The sequence below is a fragment of the Mus musculus genome, chromosome 5 (assembly GCF_000001635.26).
Source record: "Mus musculus strain C57BL/6J chromosome 5, GRCm38.p6 C57BL/6J".
Classification (NCBI taxonomy): Eukaryota; Metazoa; Chordata; class Mammalia; order Rodentia; family Muridae; genus Mus; species Mus musculus.
This window is the reverse complement of record NC_000071.6, coordinates 106,839,035-106,857,859: the sequence shown is the minus strand read 5'-3', so window position 1 is coordinate 106,857,859 and position 18,825 is coordinate 106,839,035. Positions and strand designations below refer to the sequence as shown.

Sequence of the window (18,825 nt, the reverse complement as noted above, 5' to 3'; positions counted from 1 at the left end):
CTGAAAGCTGCTTTTAAGTGGCTAAATGTTCCATATGAAAAGCTGGGGTGAATTTGATAGTGGGACAGAGACTGCTACTAGAAATATCTTTTTTAAAAAACTGTATAGGCTAATATTTGAAAAAGTGTGAAAGTTGTATTCTTGCTACTACCTTATAAAAAAGAATGGACTGAAAGTGTTTGTATTAAATTTATAATAGTATTTATATTAACAAATGGATTTCTTTCTTACATTAATTTAGGAATGGCTACCTGCAAAAAACCTGGGAACAGAGAATGCCATCATCACTGTAAAAATAAACACGCATGTGGACATGACTGCTGTGAGTGTTGTTAGGGTTACCTCAAAGTCCTTGCAGAGGGCTGAGTCCAGGTCCAGTCACCCACAGTAGTGCTCCACGACTTCAGGTCCAGGGTCTGGGACCCCCTCTTCTGGCCTCCAAGGGTGCCTGCACTCATGTGCTCACACACACACATACAATTAAGGATAAAAACTTTTTAAAAAGAAGTGTATTTAGTGAATAATAATCATATGCTAATTTTCTATGTATGATACTTACATCATTCAACTTATAACTTTACAAATAGTTTTCCTTTGTGGTAGGGAAAAACAACATGAAAAAACTAAACGTTAGATTTGACATTTCAAAGACATTTAGTTTAGTTTTGTTTTTTAATACTACCAAAAACTGTAATACAAAAAAAAAAAATCTAAAGTTTCACTGGCCATCTGGTCATATCTATTATCCAGTACTTTGGAGGCTGAGACAGGAAGATTGTGAGTTGAAGGCCAGATTGAGCTGCATAACAAGATCCTGCCTTAAAAAACAGAAGTGACCAGAGAGGAATCTGTGCTTTCTTTTCACAGGTAAAATTGGAGTTGCACAAAAGCCGGAAGTTAAAGAGTCAGCAATGTCTTCATATCTGTCTGACTTAAAAAGCAGAGATGCTGTTTCTTCTCTTCCTCTAGCCAAGCGACTCAAGGCAAGTTTTTATCCTTTGCTCTGCAGTTAAGCAAATGCAAATATCACTTGTCCTCTGTGTCACTTAGGAAAGTGGAGAGCTACAGTGTTCTTTAAAAGTCTTTATGGGCTCAACTAGGAATGATCATAATTTATAATCACTTGATAAATCTATTTTTGGAACCTAACTGTGCAGCCCCTTCCTTCCCAAGTCTAGTGACTGCTCAAATTAGAGAACGAGAAAGAGAGTCTGAGCTCGACTTGGGGCAGCAGTAGCTGGAACCAGGAAAGGTTGCCCTGTCTTGGCTTTGAGCTGGTCCAGGTTGGAAATTCTGAAGTAAATTTGGATTCTTGCCCCCAAGGCTGGAAGCAGCAAGTGTTTACTGCTTGGTAGGCTAGTCACACATAGTGATGAAGATAAGTAGACTAAAATTTAAAGGTCTGGAGTATTTGGTGGTAGTGGAGAGGTGTCCCAAGTAGCTGAAGTAGCAGTATATCTGGAAAAGTAGTGAGCAGTGAGGCCGAGAGGAGAATAGGAACAACATGCAAACAATTTTGTTATTTTAGAGATTTATATTTCACACTCAAAATATCTAGAAATATTAAGGTGCTTTAATCAATGATATGCTCAGAGCTGGATCATTCTAGCTGCAATGAAGAGGAGGAGTTTAAAGATTTTTAAAAGTAGGAACATGATGTGATGATGTATATGCTTGGGCCAGGGAGTGACACTATTAGAAGGTGTGGCCTTGTTCGAGTGGGCGTGGGCTTTAAGACCCTCATCCTAACTGCCTGGAAGTCAGTATTCTGTTAGCAGCCTTCAGATGAAGATGTAGATAGAACTCTCAGATCCTCCTGCACCATGCCTGCCTGGATGCTGCCATGTTCTCACCTTGATGTTAATGGACTGACCCTCTGAACCTGTAACCCAGCCCCAATTAAATGTTGTCCTTATGAGAGTTTCCTTGGTCATGGTGTCTGTACAGCAGTAAAACCCTAACTAAGACACATGGAAACTCATTAGGTTGTTTTGCCGGAATTGAAGCAAATGGTGGTAATCCAGGGTGTTGGGTAGGCCATGGAGAAGTGACTGGGCTTAAAGCATTTTTTTCAGAGGTACTTCATTGCTTGTGAGGGCAAGGTGAAAGAAGCAGCTAAAGTCAATGCCCAGCTTTCTGGCTTGATCAACTGGTAGAAAGCTGGGCCTCTCTAGAGCAGAGAGAGTGAAGGGAAATCAAGTTAGGGAAGACAGAATAGATTCAGTTTAGGAAACACTGGATTTAGGGCTGGAAGTAGTAAAGTGCTCAGTGGTTTAGTGCTTGCCTAAAGTTTGTGTACCAGTTCCTTTTCTATTGATGTCATAAAAATCCCATGGCTAAGGAAACCTACACAAGAGGGTATTTGAATTTTTGGTTCCAGAGGGTGAGTTTAACATAGGGGGAGGCATGGCAGCAGGAGCAGAAGCTAAGGGCCCACACCTTGAACTGCACATATGAAGCAGAGAGCACAACATGAAATGGCAGGATTCTTTAAACTCTCAAAGCCTACCTCCAGTGACATACTTCCTCCAGAAAAGCCACACCTTGTAAACCTTCCCAAACAATGCCACCAGCCGGGGATGAAGTGTTGAAATACATAAGCCGTGGGGGAATTCTCATCTGAATTCTGAGTTCAATTTTCAAATACCATATCGCAAAAACCAAGATATCCACATAAAGATGCCCTAGAGGCAGTTGGCTATGCCTAGAAATCAGAAGAGAAAGGGAACAAAAATAGAAATATGAATTTGAGAGTCATCTGTAGAAATGTAATTTAAGGCATGGAAGTCAGAAGATCTTTCTGACAGTATATCATATATAGAGTGAGAAGAGAGGGATAAGTTAAAACAAACAAAAACTATGAAAATTATCTTATTTTTAAGAAGGGGCTGAGAAGAATATTTGAGTTGAGAACTAGTCCAAGACTCTCCTAATTCATTGATTTCTGGGCTTTATTTACCTGCAAAAACTTTACTATTTGGTTTATTTGTGAAAGTGATAGTTGAAATTGTAATAGCATTTTTTGTTTTTAATTTGTAGATACAGATGAACAAATCTCAAAATGTGGACCTTAAAGAGTTTGGTTTTACTCCAAGGCCTTCCCTTTCCAGTATATCAAGGTACAAATACAATGTTACTATCTAAGGTAAAGTAGTCAGTTAAATGCTGCTCCTCCAGACAGCCACCTATTCAAGAGGAGTTAGTCACTCCCTACTCAGTGAAAATCACTGTAATCATTTAGTTTCATAATACAGCAACACTATCGTAAGGGCTTTAGTATTTCATGTTACCATTTCTTGAATCTCTTTCCTAGGAAACCATCCATCCCTAATGTCATCCCCTGGTTCTCAGCTTTCTAAGAGACAGGAGGTGCTTTACAAGGAAGCCCATGTTGGTATACCCAGTCTAATCTTTCCCTGCAGGTGCTAATTCCATATTAATAATACCTTAGACTTGAAAAATACATTATAATTTGAAATTTTGCTTGTGCAATATATCTTTTAACCTCCATAACAACCTGGCTCATAAAGTAATGTTATCACATGCTATTTTATATTGTTTATTACCTGGTTGATGCTGTGAAGCAGTATCTTGGTATGTAGCCCAGGCTGGCCTTCAGTTAATTATATAGTCTAGACTTGTCTCACACTCATCATCCTATTGCCTTAACTTCTCAGGTGCTGAGAGTATAACTGTATACCTCAGTGCATGATGTTTATTTAATTTTATTAATAAAAACCTAGACCTCATATTTCCAGTTAATAATTAGAAGACCTCAGATGATAGATAATTCGTTGTTTTTTTCTTATATCATGATATAAGGAAGAGAATTTGTATATATAATTTCCTATTCAGCTTAGGATATTCTTTCCTGCATTTTAAACTTATCTTTTGTTCTTGACAGTTTAACCCTTGTGTAGAATGAATTTCAGTACCTTCACTTCCTATCCCCTCTCACCCATGCATCTTCCCCCACTGAACACTCTTTCCCTTCTGCCTTCCCCTACTTTCACGTCTCTGTGTGATCTACTGCTTTAATTAGGATCCTTTGCATGCACATGGGCAGGAGCTATTTACTGGAGCACAGGCAACTTACCAGTGCCTGCTTCATTGAAGAAAGTGACTCCCTGAGTCAACGTCTCTCAGGGAGGGGTCAATAGGAGAATTGTAACTGTTAGGATGACATTCTATTTATTTGCCGACCATCATAGAGCAAGAGATGATCAGTCAGAAGTCTAGATTCCAGTACTACTTCAGAAATCGTTACTTCTGCTATCAAACTGACAGTAGCCTTATCAGATTTCTGAAGACTATGATGATGGCATGTATCTACTGGGGCATATAAGATGACTCAGCATTGGGGCATGTAAAGATGACTCAGCAATGGGACATGTAAAGATGACTCAGCACTGGGGCATGTAAAGATGACTCAGCAATGGGGCATGTAAAGATGACTCAGCATTGGGGCATGTAAAGATGACTAAGTATCAGCCTCTTTCTTTTCTGCCCAAGCTAATTACAATTCATCACAGAACTGCGAAGTGAATAAACCATGCCTTTTTTATTTATATGAATAAGTAGTTTCCAAGGCCAAATTTATTATACTTTCTTTTTATCATTTTGTTCATCTTCATAAAGGTCAGAATATTTAAATACCCCTGAATTGTCAATATTAGAACAGAGGAATCAGCATGAAATCTATGGAAAAGTTCAACAGGGACCATCTGAATATCGTGACAAAGGTAAGCTGCTATTGGTATTGAATTGTGAGGGAGTTTGATACTGCTAAGGTTAATAAGTTGTTTAATTGAAAACCCAACATCTAAAAGGATTATGAATATTAACTAACAATAGTTTTTTCTTGGATTATTGAACCAATTTCAAGTTTTTCTTGGTCATTTCAAATTGTCTTGCTATATAACAAAGATTGTTTTAAAGTATCTTCCATACAAAGTGTTGACTATTTAAAGATAGTGTGAGAAAGAACTAAAAAAATTAGAAATTCTTGTGTTAATGAAGTATTCAAATGATGAATACTTTCAGAAATTTAAATAATTTTATGGATTTGAAATTACTACAGTTTGATAAAAATACTTGTGTGACCTTGTGGAAATTGTTTAACCTCCTTGGGTCTCAGCCTAATCTTTAAAATGAAAGTACTGGGGCCAATAAAATGGCTTAGTGGGCAAAGCCTAATGACCTATCTCCAGAATCTACATGGTAGGAAGACAGACTTCACTCCTCCATGTTGTCCTTTGACCTCCACATACACACTGTGGAATGTGACACACATGCAAGAATGCACACACGCTTGCATTCACAATAGTAATTTTGTGAGGCACAGAAATTTTGTAGTCTAGATTTTCTTTTTATCTGTGCCTGTCATTAAAAATGCGGTGGTGGCTCACACCTTTAATCCCAGCACTTTGAGGCAGAGGCAGGCAGATTTCTGAGTTCGAGGCCAGCCTGGTCTACAAAGTGAGTTCCGGGATAGCCAGGGCTATACAGAGAAACCCTGTCTCGAAAAACCAAAACCAAAACAAAACAAAACAAAAATGCAGCAGTTCATACAAATTCTTTAGCGCTATTATTTTGGGTTCTCTTGTTACTAGTGTTATTTCCCTGGCTCATGTGTTAAAAGCATGATGTATTGAGGTGATGAAAAGTAGCCCTGGCCGGTAAGCCATTGTTCAGGTGGCTGTGTGTAATGTAAATGGAGCCGTGTGCTTTGGAGCTTCCTGAGAACATCTTCACACCCAGCATTGGCTTTGTCACTTTTAAGACTTTATATCTCCTTTATCACAGTTTAAGATCCTAGGTCGTTGCATATGCAGCCCAGTGGTACAGTGCTTGCGTAGCGACATCCTGGATTTGATCCCAACATGTCAAAATTAATAAACAGATAACTAGATAGATAATATGGACAAGAGCATCTGCTACCTCTCGTGGCCTCCATTGGCTCCAGTGTGGAATCAGAAGTTTCACAACCTCACTGGGACGATTAGAGAACGTATCCAAGTAATCATGACAAAACAGGAAGCTCACACTCTCAACCTTTTTATTTTAGCCTTTTTCCAACCCATAGCCGTCCGATTTGTTCCTTCCCTATACTGCCACGCTATTCTTTGTTCTTCCTATACACAGCTTCCCTGCATGTCTGTAGTCTCTCACTTTACTTCCTTTCCACTTATCCTGAACTCCGATTAGAGTATGACACAAACGCCTCATCTAGACACCCGACCCCAGTAACATCTGTGCTCTTGCTCTACAGTGGGCGCTCTGTCTCTCTCCCTCTTCTTTCACTTTAAGGAAGGAGCCATGCGTAAGACAGTGAAGCTGACAGGATCTAGAAACAGTCTTCCTGGGCCTGTCTTCTAATCTGCCATTCATCATAGCCCCTCATAGTATACTTACCTACTTCATCTCAATTCTCCTACCTGATCATTTTAGACATTTTAGGATTAAATGAGATAATGCTTGTAAAATTCATAAGGTAATATCTAGTGTTATTAATGGTAGCAATTAATGTGTTTACTATAGTTTTCACACGTTAGACTTCATTGTCAAAACATATGTTAAGTTTTGAGACTGTTTTAAGAAAAACATGGCAATTTTATTATCTGTATTTCAGCTTCACAAAGAGAAAAAGAAAAAAAAGTATTAGAAATTATATGAGAAAGCATTTTGAATCATAAATTTAATTTGGAAGGGACCTTTGTGCAGTTTCTCATTTTACAGTAAAGAAAGCCAAGATTCCAAGAGATTAAATGACTCGCCCAAAATCACACACCTAATTAATGGCAGGGCCAGAAATAGATTCCATATCTCCTGACTCCCAGTCCAAGCCATTTCTAGAAAATGAAATTGACTTTTAGTTATCAGTAGAAAATTGAGTGTTGAACTTACAGTGTATGAACTCTGTCAGATCTCCACCATCTCATCCCACCTCACCCGACTTATGTAGTTTTCTGATTTCGCATCTATCATTAACCCTCTATTAGTCTCAAAAGAATTATTTTTTTTCTTCCATTAAGGCTTAACCTGAATTCTGTGTAATTGTGCCTTCCCTGGGCATTTAAAAGGCCAGTTATTCCTCTTCTCTATCCAATATTTTCATTTCTACTTTTTCAGTTCTGGTTTATTTTTTGAGAAAAATGTCTCTCCACATACCCTGCCTTGATTGGAGCTGTCGTCCACACTGCCTTCCCCCTTGCTCGTGGTGCATCTGCCACCCATGTGCGCTGTCTGCTCTCTACTATTTCCTCTGAGTGTGTAAATATGCATAAGCATTGCCTTCTTCAGCCACAGCTAGCTCCCATCTCACTAACGACCTGTGTGATGAGTGACTTGACATTCTACACAAAGGGACTTACACACAAAAGGTAAGTGGTTATCTGCATATACACTGCAAGTCCAAGTAGGCCTCTGGCTTTAATCTTGGTTAAATCCGGGCACTCAAATGATCTCATCAGACCTCTGGGTTTCTCTGAATCTTTTAGCTATGTTTCTTATGAATTGCTTCACTTATTAAATAGGCTTACTTACATGGCAAGCCCTCCCAATTTGTAGTCTTTCCAGTTTAACAACCTCAGTAGAGAAGGATAGTTTTCTCTTGTAGTTGTACAGACTGGAATCCATTCTAGTTAGTCTACTTTGAGTAATGTAGTCACTTGGATAAATCTCTATAGCTGGGGAATAGACATTCTGTCCCTGTAGCTCCAGGGGAAGCAGGGTACCAGGGACAATGACCTCTGGGGATCACCTAGGATGACAAAGGTATGTTTTTCCCCAAAGGAAAAGAAAGATTCTCTACTGATAGAAAGTTCAGCATGCCAGAAAGATGATGATGAAGAAGAAGAAGATGATGATAGTGATGATGATGATAGTAAATCAGAGTCCTGTGTCTTTGTATCCATATCTTGCTTTCTTGACACACTGAAAAGTATTCAGAGAACAATTTACATTTCCTTATTTCCATCTTGGTCACTATTCTCTCACTAAAATTGAGGTTCTTCATCATTACTTTGAGACTGCTCTTCTTGTGCCCTGGAGTGCTCCATTCAGTGAGAGCTCTGAAGGACTTGACACTTCCATTCTGGCCTGCAGAAAGCCTCTCTGGTTCAGTCGGTTGCTCACATCTCAGACTTGTTGGGCTCATCTTCTTGCTGGTGTCTCACACGGATCCACCCCCTCTGTCTCGTCTCCCTGCTCCCCCTGCTCCTCCTCTGCTCCCTGTTCCTAGCTCCCACTTCCTCTCTTTCTCTCCCTAGTCTTTTTACTGCAGACTTCTATACAATACCTCCTAAGCCACATCTTAAATCACCAGCTAACTCCTGATAATTTGTAAGTCTGTCTTTTCCTAAGTACAAATCCATTCTTGTATCCACCCTCCTGGGTAGAGCTGCCTCAGTGTTAGCAGTGCCCACATCTAAGCTCGGGTCATTTGTGCTGCATTCTGTTTCTTCTCTCTTCCCTTAGGTCAGTGTGTGACTCTTCTGAGCTGCTAATGGGAGAGAAAGGAGGCTTCTAAATCTCTCTCTACACTGAGCTCAGCACAAACCCAACTGTCTGTGTCATACTGCACTCATATTTGCTCTCTCCTCTGCTGTTCTCACTGACACTCAGGCTTTAATGCTCATCTCAGACATTGTTTCAATAACTCTCACATGTTACCTGCTTCAGTCTATTATTCTCTAATCCATAAATATTCCAAGTAATCAAACAGCATCTGATCACACAGCCTTTGTGCAAGAGCATCTTCAGTGGTTGTCTTTGCTGATAAGAACAGCAAGATCTTAAGGTGACAATTACTTTGGCGTGGTCTGACCCACGCTTGCCTGTGCAGCTCCAGTGAGTCCTTCTTTCTCTCTCTGTGTGCTCCAGAAATCCTGAGGACTCCTAGCTCCTGCCTGCTCTGGTCTCTCAGACTGCTGTTTTTCATAGAATATCTCTCCTGCTCCACAGCCACAGCTCTATCAAGCTGAGAGAGCTACAACTCTTCTTAAATGGTTTGAATCTTAAAGAGGTCTTTTTCACTCTAACTGTTCTTCTCGCTGTATTTTCATGGACTCTCATACCACTTATGTTTTTAGTGTCTGTCCTACTATGTATGACAACACACAGAAGTGTAGATGGGAGCTGTAGCTGGAGGCTCAGCTGACAGATGAAGAGGGAGGCACATTTGAGTGAGAAGGCCTCAGAGGAATACTTCTTCAGGCTCACACTGTCTTATGAGAAATTCTTGTTAAATGTTCAGAAATCTTTCAAACACTGTTAAACTGCTAGTATATTTTATACTAAGCGTTTTATGATCATTTAAAATAAATTCCAGTCAAATAAATTATGTTAAAAACAAAGATGATAGTGCTGAAAAATTAAACTTCCTGATATACTATGTGTTGAATAGTATATGTTGTATAGTATATGATATGCTATATGTTGCTACTATCTGTGTTCTTGACATTTTTCAGTATAGGAAAATACTGTGGAATGGGCTGCTACAAAGTTATTTACAGTAGGAATTAAAATCCATTAAAATTATGGGGCTGGTAAGATGGCTCAGTGGGTAAATGAGCTTGTGGTGGCAAGTCTAGAGAACTGAGTTCAATTCTCAGGATCTACGTAAAGTAAAAGGAGAAAATCAGCTCCACAGAGTTGTACTCTGCCCTCCTCCAATGCACTGGAGCATGTGCACCCCCATGCAACATAGCACTCACAGAGACTCAGTGAAAATGATAATAAAATTAATCTACCTAAAATTAAATTTTGTGAATCTCTCAGTACCTGTAATCCAGTAAATAGAATTGTCTGAGCAATGTAGCCAGTACTTGTCGTGTGCTTCTGAAAGTTGCTGCTCAGCTCTGCACAGCAGCTGAAGGATGTCTCATACATCAGTTTAAAATGATGTGTGCTTTTGTGCTTCAACAAGTGCCTATACTCTTCTACACACATAACAGATTTTCCTAGATGGGACTATTGTACAACTTCAAGTGAAAAGACCCCTCAAACGGTGATGTTCAGCAGGCATGCTAATATACCTGGAAACCACAGAGTTGCAGATGAAGACAAAAGCAAGTCTTCAGAAGTTCTGGGTGTGAACTTAGAGCTGGGAAATGAAGTCTGGGATGACTTTGATGATGAGAGCTTAATAGAAGTTATGAGCCTTTCAGCTGATGCTGAGAAGATGGCTGCATCAGGTAAACTGTGTGTTTTCATAAAGTAATTTTATTAGAAAGGCTTTGAATAGTTTTATTTTGGTCCCTGAGACAGACTCACTCTCTCTGTCTCTCTCTCTGTCTCTGTCTGTCTCTCTCTGACTCTCTCTGTCTCTGTCTCTCTTTCTCTCTTGTGCCTTTTGTTTATGTTTGTTGGAGTAACATTCTAATTTTTCACAAACCTAAAAAGAGAAATGTCTTTTCCACAAAGAGCATTTTCCCTCTGAGGGCAAAGGCCAAGATTGCTTCCTATTGGTGGCATGAGAAGCAAGATGAGTTTTTCTTTCTTACCCTATTTCCCCTCTCTTTTTAATTTTTAAAAATTATTTCATCTTATATGTATGAGCAGATTGCCTATATGCTGTGCAGCACATGCATGCAGTGCACACAGAGGCCAGAAGAGGGCATCTGGTCCCCTGGAACTGGTGTCATGGATGGACCAAGCTGCTATGTGGGTGCTGGGAATCAAATGAGTATCCTCTGGAGGAGCAGCCAGTGCTAGTGCTCTTAACCATTGAGACATCCCTTCTGTGTCTTAGCAGAACTATTAGATCCAGGCTGTTTGTTAAATTGACATAAAACAGACTATCTTGGTCTCCATTCTGAGTTCACCTAGGGTCTCTGTGAAAGACAAAAGTATTATGTTTTTATTCATCTGCTTCCAAGGAAAGAGAATAGCCTGAGTTCTAGTGGAAGTGCTCACTTTTGGGTATAAAAATATATGTAAATAAGAAGGTTAGTGTTGTCTGTGTTGGAAGGTATATTTAAGTCAGACACAAACCCAAAACTGTGACACAGATAATGAGTTACAGACAGGTTTGCTCTGATTACTAAAACAGGTAATTGAAACTCTTACCAGTCACTTGACTAGAGGAAAAGATGGCAATATGCTTGCCATATGGACAGACAGAGAAACCAGTTCCTTAGCCTGCAGAGCACTCTTCCCCCTATTGCTTGCTGATACATTCTACCACAACCATCTGAAACACATCATAACAGAAGGCAACAACCCCAGGAACCTGTTAGGAGCTAAAATGCTATTGTCTTGGGATCCTAAAGACTTCACCCTCTCAGGAAGATCAGAGCTTGATCACTTACACAGAACAGATCTAGAAGTCTAACATGTGGGTCACTAGGCACATTTCCTATATCATTGAACAACTACTAACCCCTAACTGAACACTGTAGATGTGTCCTGCAAGGTAAAAGTCAGTGTATGCTGACCCTCTATGGTGACCTAACCTGTGTGGCCATAGCTTTGCCACTGAGAATATCTTTTCCCCTTGTGTAGAGTATTTTAAACAATTACTTTCAGACCATTAAAAAGGCTGAATAAATTTCAATTTGTTCATATATCTGAATTTAAAAACTAAGTCAATGTTGATAAGCTGAAAACCTTTAAACATAGTAGCTAATAAACTATATGTTTTGTAGTTTTATTTTCTTAGCTTTTTGTCTTATGTTTTCTGTGTAAATCAGTTTTGATTATGGAGAATTACCCATTGTGTTGTCTAGTCCTTTGTCAACTTTACACAGGCTAGAGTCATCCAAGAAAAAGAAGCCTCAACTGAGAAAGGGCCTCTATCAGATTGGTCCTTAGACAGTCTGTGGGAGCATTTTCTTAATGATTGATTTGGGATGGCCTAGTCCCCTGTGGGCAGTGCCATCCTTGGAAGGTGGTCGGAGGTGGATATAAAACAGCAAACTGAGTAAGCCACGGGGAGCAGCCCTGTAGCACTTTTGCTTCCTGGTCTGTACTTCAGTTCCCACCTCCAGGCTTCTACCCTGACTTCCCTTTGTGATGATCAGATTTAAGTTGAAACAAACCCTTTCTTCCCCAGATTTCTTTTTGTCATGGTGTTTTATCACAGCAATCAAAAGCAAATTAGGACATATATTCCTTTCTTTAATTTTTCCTAATTTCTGTTTTTTTTGTTATGGCTTTACCAGCTGTCTAAGAAACTGATGCCCAAATTTAATGTGAGTTCTAGGGAAGTCAAATGCAGTCCTCATGCCTGCACAGAAAGCACTTTACCCACCAGCCCACCTCCTCAGCCCCTGCATGGCTTTCTAAACAGTCCTGATTACAGACATGCCGTGGGAAACTTGGACAGCACTTCCATTAGCTACCAAATGGCATTTCACTTCAAAATGTTCTTTCCTCTCGTAGGATTTGGAGACACTCGTGATTCAAGTCTCGGCGGAAGTAAGCTACCCTTCCAAAAGTCAAGCAGCAGATTCCAAAGAGACAACTCAAACAGGCAAGCTTCAGAACTTGAGTCTGTAACTCCTAGAACTTTATATCCCTGTGAAACATAGTTGGAGAGGTGTCAGAGAATCTGAGTGTGTTAACCAGTCTGAATTTGCTAGTGCTGGAGGTTTCTTTCTTGAGTGCCATCATCAAACCACTTGCATCAGAACCATCTAGCAATGCTCGTTAAAAGTCTGAGTTCTTGTCCCACATCATCAGACCCTCTGAATCATGGTCTCTAGGGTGGAACCTGGGGACTTCATAGTTTCCAAACAAGTGGGAAAGAGATGAATAGGCATTCTAGGTTTAAATTTCTTTTTTAAGAAAAGGACATTGGCTTAAGCAGACAGGCCATTTACAAGGATCGTTGATGTATGTTTTGTGTGGCCATGGGAGTAAGGATGAAACTGCAGAGTGTAAGGGCCTTAATTGCCGCAATAAGTACTCATTTCATTCTCAAACGCAAGAGCCTTCAGAAGACTATCTCAATAATGAGAAGAACATTACTAAGCTGTAGATAGTTATTGCTGTCTACAAAATATAGTTTAGTGTTGTCAGGTATTGTGATTATTCAAGGAAAGTTAGGAATGTGACACTTTATGGGATGTTTTGTGGTCTTTAAATTTTGACATCTAGTTCAAAGAAATCAACATACTTGCTATTACCTCCATCAAAGCACAGCAGCAGTTATCCGTGTAGACCAGGACTAGCTTAGGGGTCTCCAGTGGTTCCCCTCCATGACAGATGATGCAGACATTCAGTTTAATCATTAAAGAGTCATTTCAGCACTGAGGGGGAGACAAGTGAGGAGGCTGACTGGGTGAAGACACTTGCCACTAAGCCAGGTGACCTGAGCTTGATCTTCAGAATCCACATCCTGGAAGGAAAGAGACAACTTCCACAGTTTGTCCTGTGACCTATACACACACACACAGATGTTTTTATATCTCAGATATAATCTATTTAATTTGACAATTAATGAAATAAGATAATGGAGAAGGGGAAAGAATGCATAGCAGCTAGATATAGGGAGATATTTCTGAGAATACAGGCACCACAGATTTGAGAAAGAAAAAAAATCATCTTGAAAATGTTCAATTTGAAACAGTTTTGCTGAAGTGCAATGTGCATTTGGAAATAATAGACTTGATAAGAAATCAAGACAGAAGAGGAATTTTGGCCAGAAGCAAAAAATGCTGACAGTATCTATTCGGGTCTACATAGATCAGTTAGTGATGCTGAGCATCAGGCTCACAGGACCTCAGACTCAGACAACTGCAGAGTTGGCACCTTGCCCACACATTGCTGGTTTCCTGCTACTGAGCCTTAGAGCACTCTGCTGACCACTAGCAAGGTGCTCACAGGCCTGCCAAGGCAGCTCCACTGCCCATGAGAGCTGACGACCTGGTGTGCCTTCAAAACCTGTAATTGTGTGTGTAAGTATATAAACACACCTATAGTGCATATGTGTGTGGGTGCATGCACAGTGTGTGTGTGTTTGCCCACACACGCCTATGGGAGCTAGAGGACAATCTTGGGCTCATTCCTCAGGTATGGTCCATATTACTATCATTATTTTCTTGTGTCTGAGTATCTGTGTGAGCATACATGCACACTGGGAAGGAATGTGTTAAGGACACACAGGCCATAGGAGACCCTCACTGTCCTTTCACTGTCCCTGAGCCTGGGCCTCAGGATTTCTTGGCTATACTGGAAGCCTGAAAGCACCTGTGATCCTCTTACTGAAGCCCTACTCAGAGCGGGAGCTAGAGGTGTGGGGGACACCTGGCTTGTTATGTGGGCCCTGGAACCCTAACTCCAGTCCTCTGAATTGTACAACAGTCACTCTTCAATGCTGAGCTGTCTCTCTAGTCTGTGTTGTTATTGGTGGTAGTTGTTTGGGTGGGTGGGTTTGGGGGGTTTGTTTGTTTTTAAGACAGGATCTCTCACTGATTGGGATCTCAAGCAGACCAGGCTGGTCCACTGGCTGCCAGGACCACCTGTCTCCATTTCCCCACACAGGGTCCCATGCATGGATCATGTTTTCACCTGGGCTTTAGAGCTCAAAAGGGCCAAGCGCTTACAACACAAGCACTTCAGCAACAAAGCTATTTTCATACATGGTCTGTTCCTATGTTAGATAATACTTCACTGATGGCTTGTTTACCACTTTATATCTAGTTCCTAGCATAATTATGGCACATAGTAGTGAATGATGAGTGTGTTCTCATGTATGAATTTTATAAAAAGTTATGAAGTTTTGTATATAGTTATATGAAGGACCGTGGTAACTATGTGAATCCAGAATACAGAAAGGAGGATAAAGCTTGAGCAATGTGAGTTTAGAAAAGATTTACAGGTTTCTGGGTTATAGAAAATCAAGCATAACCCTGAATCTTAAAGGAAATTGTTGAATTTCTTAAATAAAACTCTAATCTGGAATGTATAAATTGGGTTTGTTCTTGAGGAAAGGAAATAGCCAGATGTGGTCCCAGCATCGGGCAGGCAGATCTGTATGAGTTGAGGCCAGCCTGGTCTATACAGTAATTTCAAGACAGCCAGAGCTACATAGTGACACTATGTTTCAAAAGAAGAGGAGGAAGGGGGTGAGGAGGAAGAGGAAGAAACACCAAGTTCTCAATGAGTATTGGAAACAATATCAACTTTTTTTGCAATAGATATTCTTTATATTGTTCATGGAGTAACTATTGATAAGCTTTATATTAAACTTGGTATTCTTTTCAGAGTAACTATTAATGTAGAACAGTAACGGTTTGTTTTTCACGGTGTCCTATTTCATACATAATCAATTTTAACTTTTAGTTTTGCTTCGTCGCCTGGGAAGCCAGATGCTTATTTGCGAGATTGTTCCAGGTCCAGCTTCGGGCTGTCCTCTGTGGCAGAGATCCCTCAGCGGGCTGAGAATGCAAGTCTTGTAAGCCACATACTTTTGTTTTTATTTCAAATTTTTCTTGAATACCTAGCTTTCTGTGATTGCTGCTTTTTTAAATTTATTTCATTTACATTTTCAATTCTATTCCAAAAGTCCCCCACACCCTCCCATACCCACTCCACCACCCACCCACTCCCACTTCTTGGCCCTGGCGTTCCCCTGTACTGAGGCATATAAAGTCTGCACGATCAATGGGCCTCTCTTTCCACTGATGGCCGACTGGGGGGGGGGGGCGGGGGTACTGGTTAGTTCATAACGTTGTTCCACCTATAGGGTTGCAGATCCTCCCCCAGCTCCTTGGGTACTTTCTCTAGCTCCTCCACTGGGGCCCTGTGTTCCATCCAATAGCTGACTGTGAGCATCCACTTCTGTATTTGCTAGGCCCCGGCATAGCCTCAGAAGAGACAGCTATATCTGGGTCCTTTCAGCAAAATCTTGCTAGTGTACGCAATGGTGTCAGCGTTAGGAGGCTGATTATGGGATGGATCCCCCGGGTATGGCAGCCTCTGGATAGTCCATCCTTTCGTCTCAGCTCCAAACTCTGTCTCTGTAGCTCCTTCCATGGGTGCCTTGCTCCCAATTCCAAGAAGGGGCAAAGTATCCACACCTTGGTCTTTGTTCTTTCCGAGCTTCATGTGTTTCGCAAATTGTATCTTATATCTTGGGTAAAACACAGGCCAATTTACAAGAGAGGAGACCGCTGACTCTCTCACCAGTGATTGAGAGGATGTGCTTTGCCCACTCTAAGAAAACACCACAGTCTCCCAAGTTTAAGGAAGTGGATATTTTTATTGGAAACAGTGGCTCTAAAAAGGAAATTGATCTTAGGTAAGCTCTTTAAATACATTTAATGGCTTTACTAGCAAAATTTTTACAAAGATTTTTTTGGTTCATTTCTAAGATTGTGTGTGTGTGTGTTTGCCTGTGAGAACAGGAGTCTAGTCCTTTTGGAGCTGGGGTTACAGGCACTTGTGAACCTCCTGATATGAGTGCAGGCATTGGACTCTGGAAGAGCACTGCGATGCTCATAACCACTGAGCCATTTCTCCAGATCCTCCTTTGTTCATTTAAAGATCAAGCTTTTGCTTTTTTTTTCCCTCTGTTTAAAGCATGGAAAGTTTAGATCTCCTGAGAATTGAGGATCCTTACAGCCATCAATATTAGGGATACTGATTTTTAAAACAAATGTTTAATGCTATTAATTATAAAACATTGAGTTGATAAAGGAAGTTTTACTGATTTGAATGCAGAATGTTTTATTGACAGAATAAACTGTAGTGTCATTGGAGAAATCCACATGAAATCAGGTATTTATAGAATCTCAGGTTGTGGTTTAGTCCGTTAGCTCCACAGGTTCAGTGTCACAGTAGTAATAAATGTCACAGCACCCACTGCTGGCCATCCCTGAGGGGGACCTCTGCACCCGTTTCTTTCTCCTTGGAGAAGCCAAGCTTAGAAACCTGCTTATGCTTTTACTGAGCAGTGTTATATTCCAATGTGTTTAAAGAAATAATTGAGAGGTCTGTTCCTTACCCTTTACAGCTTACAGTCTGTTGTTTTTAGCCACTGACAAGGTTATCTTACCATGGTTGCTATATTGACCTCACAATAACTTTCAAGTGTAACTATACTGTAATGTTAGCTTGTTTACTATGTACTTTTAAAGTAAGCTGGTTTGAAAAAAAAACTTTTGTATTTGCTTTTTCTCTCCAGTAAGTATTATCCTGATGATGCAGCTGAAGAAATGAAGGCTCTTCTGGGAATATTTAATGGCATTTTCTAAAGAAAAATGTAGTTAATAAGGCAAAGTATAAACATGTGTAATGATTAAAAATGCTTTTTATTTCTAAAGATAATTGAGAATTGTTCAGAGTTTTTTTCTTAAGTTTGATTCATTCCTTGACTTTCTTATAACAAAATATATGGACTGATAATATTTTTATTTTTATTGTAACTTCTGGAAGAATGTGTGTTTTTTCAGTAAACTGATAATTAAATTATCTTCATAAATAATTTCTTATTAAACCAATTTTAATAGGCTCTTTATTTCATTTTTATATTTTCTTAAGAAAGATGTCTGAGAAAGCACAATAATGCTGTCAGTGACCATGTGTAGTCACGGTGTATTCGCCAGCAGGGTTCCTGTGTGTCCTGCTCTGTTGTTTGCTCTTCTGTTTTTTTAAGAATCCAGTAGCCTTTGAATCTGTTCTTTCATTTTGAGCAGTAATAAATGAAAATGCTAATCAGTGTGGACTGCTGTTTTATTTACATTGTTTTTCCTTTTTAAGGTATTTTCTTTATCTGTATGTGTGTGGTCCTACATGAGTTCATTTGTCCCATGTGAGTGCAGGGGCTCACAGAAGCCAGTGGAATGTATTGCATCCCTACAACTGGAGATGCAGGTGGTTGTAAGCTGTCTTGTGGGTGCTGGGAACTGAACCTGGATCTTCTGTAAGAGCAGGAAGTACTCTTAACCATTAAGCCATCTCTCTAGCCATATTTACCCTACTTTTCAGTGGTATGAGATTGAAACTGTTAGGATACTTTTACTATAACAAAAAGGTATTTTCTATTCTTTTACTGTAAATCTTACTCAAGTTTATTTATTGAGAAGTAAGAGTTTAGGCTCATTTATAATTTACTATATAAATAATAGCTGAAGCTGGAACCACTTAAGAAATTTTAGAATGATGTTTTTGTCTCTAAGCATAAAAACAGAGGCCAGAGAAGAAAAGGAGAGGAACTCATGGGTGAGATGACTACTGTCATTACTGATGAGTGTTGTTAGGAATGTGTAGTACACGTCCATCAAAAGCTTAGCACAAAACTCAGAGTTCTGTCTCCCGTTACGGATGGCCATGCTCGTCTTTATGATTGCAGTCTCTGGGTCTGAATCTATCACACAACCTTTAAAGGTTCTTCAGATCCATTAAAATGAACAACTGATGCACTAAAATTTGTTTAGCCTTAACTTTGGCAGTACAGAAATAAGAGTTTAATTCAGTGTGATCTGTTAAGTGAATAGCACTCTTCGGTCCTGAGGATTACGAGACTACCGTTTCTGTTCTTATGGAGTTTGCATGCTGGCAGAGACAGTAAGAGATGCAATAAAGTACAGACAGGCCTCAGACCTCTGGCATAAAGTCACTCTCACTGGGAAGCAAGCCATGTTAGTGTTTTGATTTACTGGCGAGTATAAAAGTTATATTATGCTGTAGCGTCTTATGTATGCAATAGCATTAATATCTTTAAAACACAATGTGTGTATCTTTAAAATAGGCTATTGCCAAAATATGCTAACAGTCATCTAAACTGTTGGAAAATCACACCAATAAACTGCTCCTTGTGGGGTTCATAGCCTTTAGCTTCAGTGCAGCACCTGCAAAGGACAATAAATGGAAGGAAAT

At 39.9% G+C, this 18,825-nt stretch overlaps 1 protein-coding gene across 23 annotated transcripts in view; it reads left to right on the top strand.

Moving 5' to 3' along the window:
* The window catches only part of Hfm1 (HFM1, ATP-dependent DNA helicase homolog), an 86,520-nt gene extending 68,853 nt beyond the window's left edge, over positions 1–17,667 (top strand). For 18 of the 23 annotated variants that reach the window (XR_003955664.1, XR_001784709.1, XM_030254592.1 and 15 more), the window contains 9 exons: positions 242–322; positions 868–983; positions 3,040–3,119; positions 4,639–4,742; positions 9,957–10,196; positions 12,385–12,475; positions 15,289–15,400; positions 16,095–16,246; positions 17,132–17,667. Coding sequence is in view for 17 of the 23 variants with exons in the window: in XM_030254592.1 (XP_030110452.1) it covers positions 242–322; positions 868–983; positions 3,040–3,119; positions 4,639–4,742; positions 9,957–10,196; positions 12,385–12,475; positions 15,289–15,400; positions 16,095–16,246; positions 17,132–17,201 (1,046 nt within the window). In the remaining 6 variants the exon portion in view is untranslated. Of the gene's footprint in view, positions 1–241; positions 323–867; positions 984–3,039; positions 3,120–4,638; positions 4,743–7,131; positions 7,383–9,956; positions 10,197–12,384; positions 12,476–15,288; positions 15,401–16,094; positions 16,247–17,131 lie in introns of those variants that run through there. The other 5 variants (XR_001784708.1, XR_003955663.1, NM_177873.3 and 2 more) reach the window with 5 other exon arrangements.
* The last annotated feature ends 1,158 nt before the right edge of the window (positions 17,668–18,825 follow it).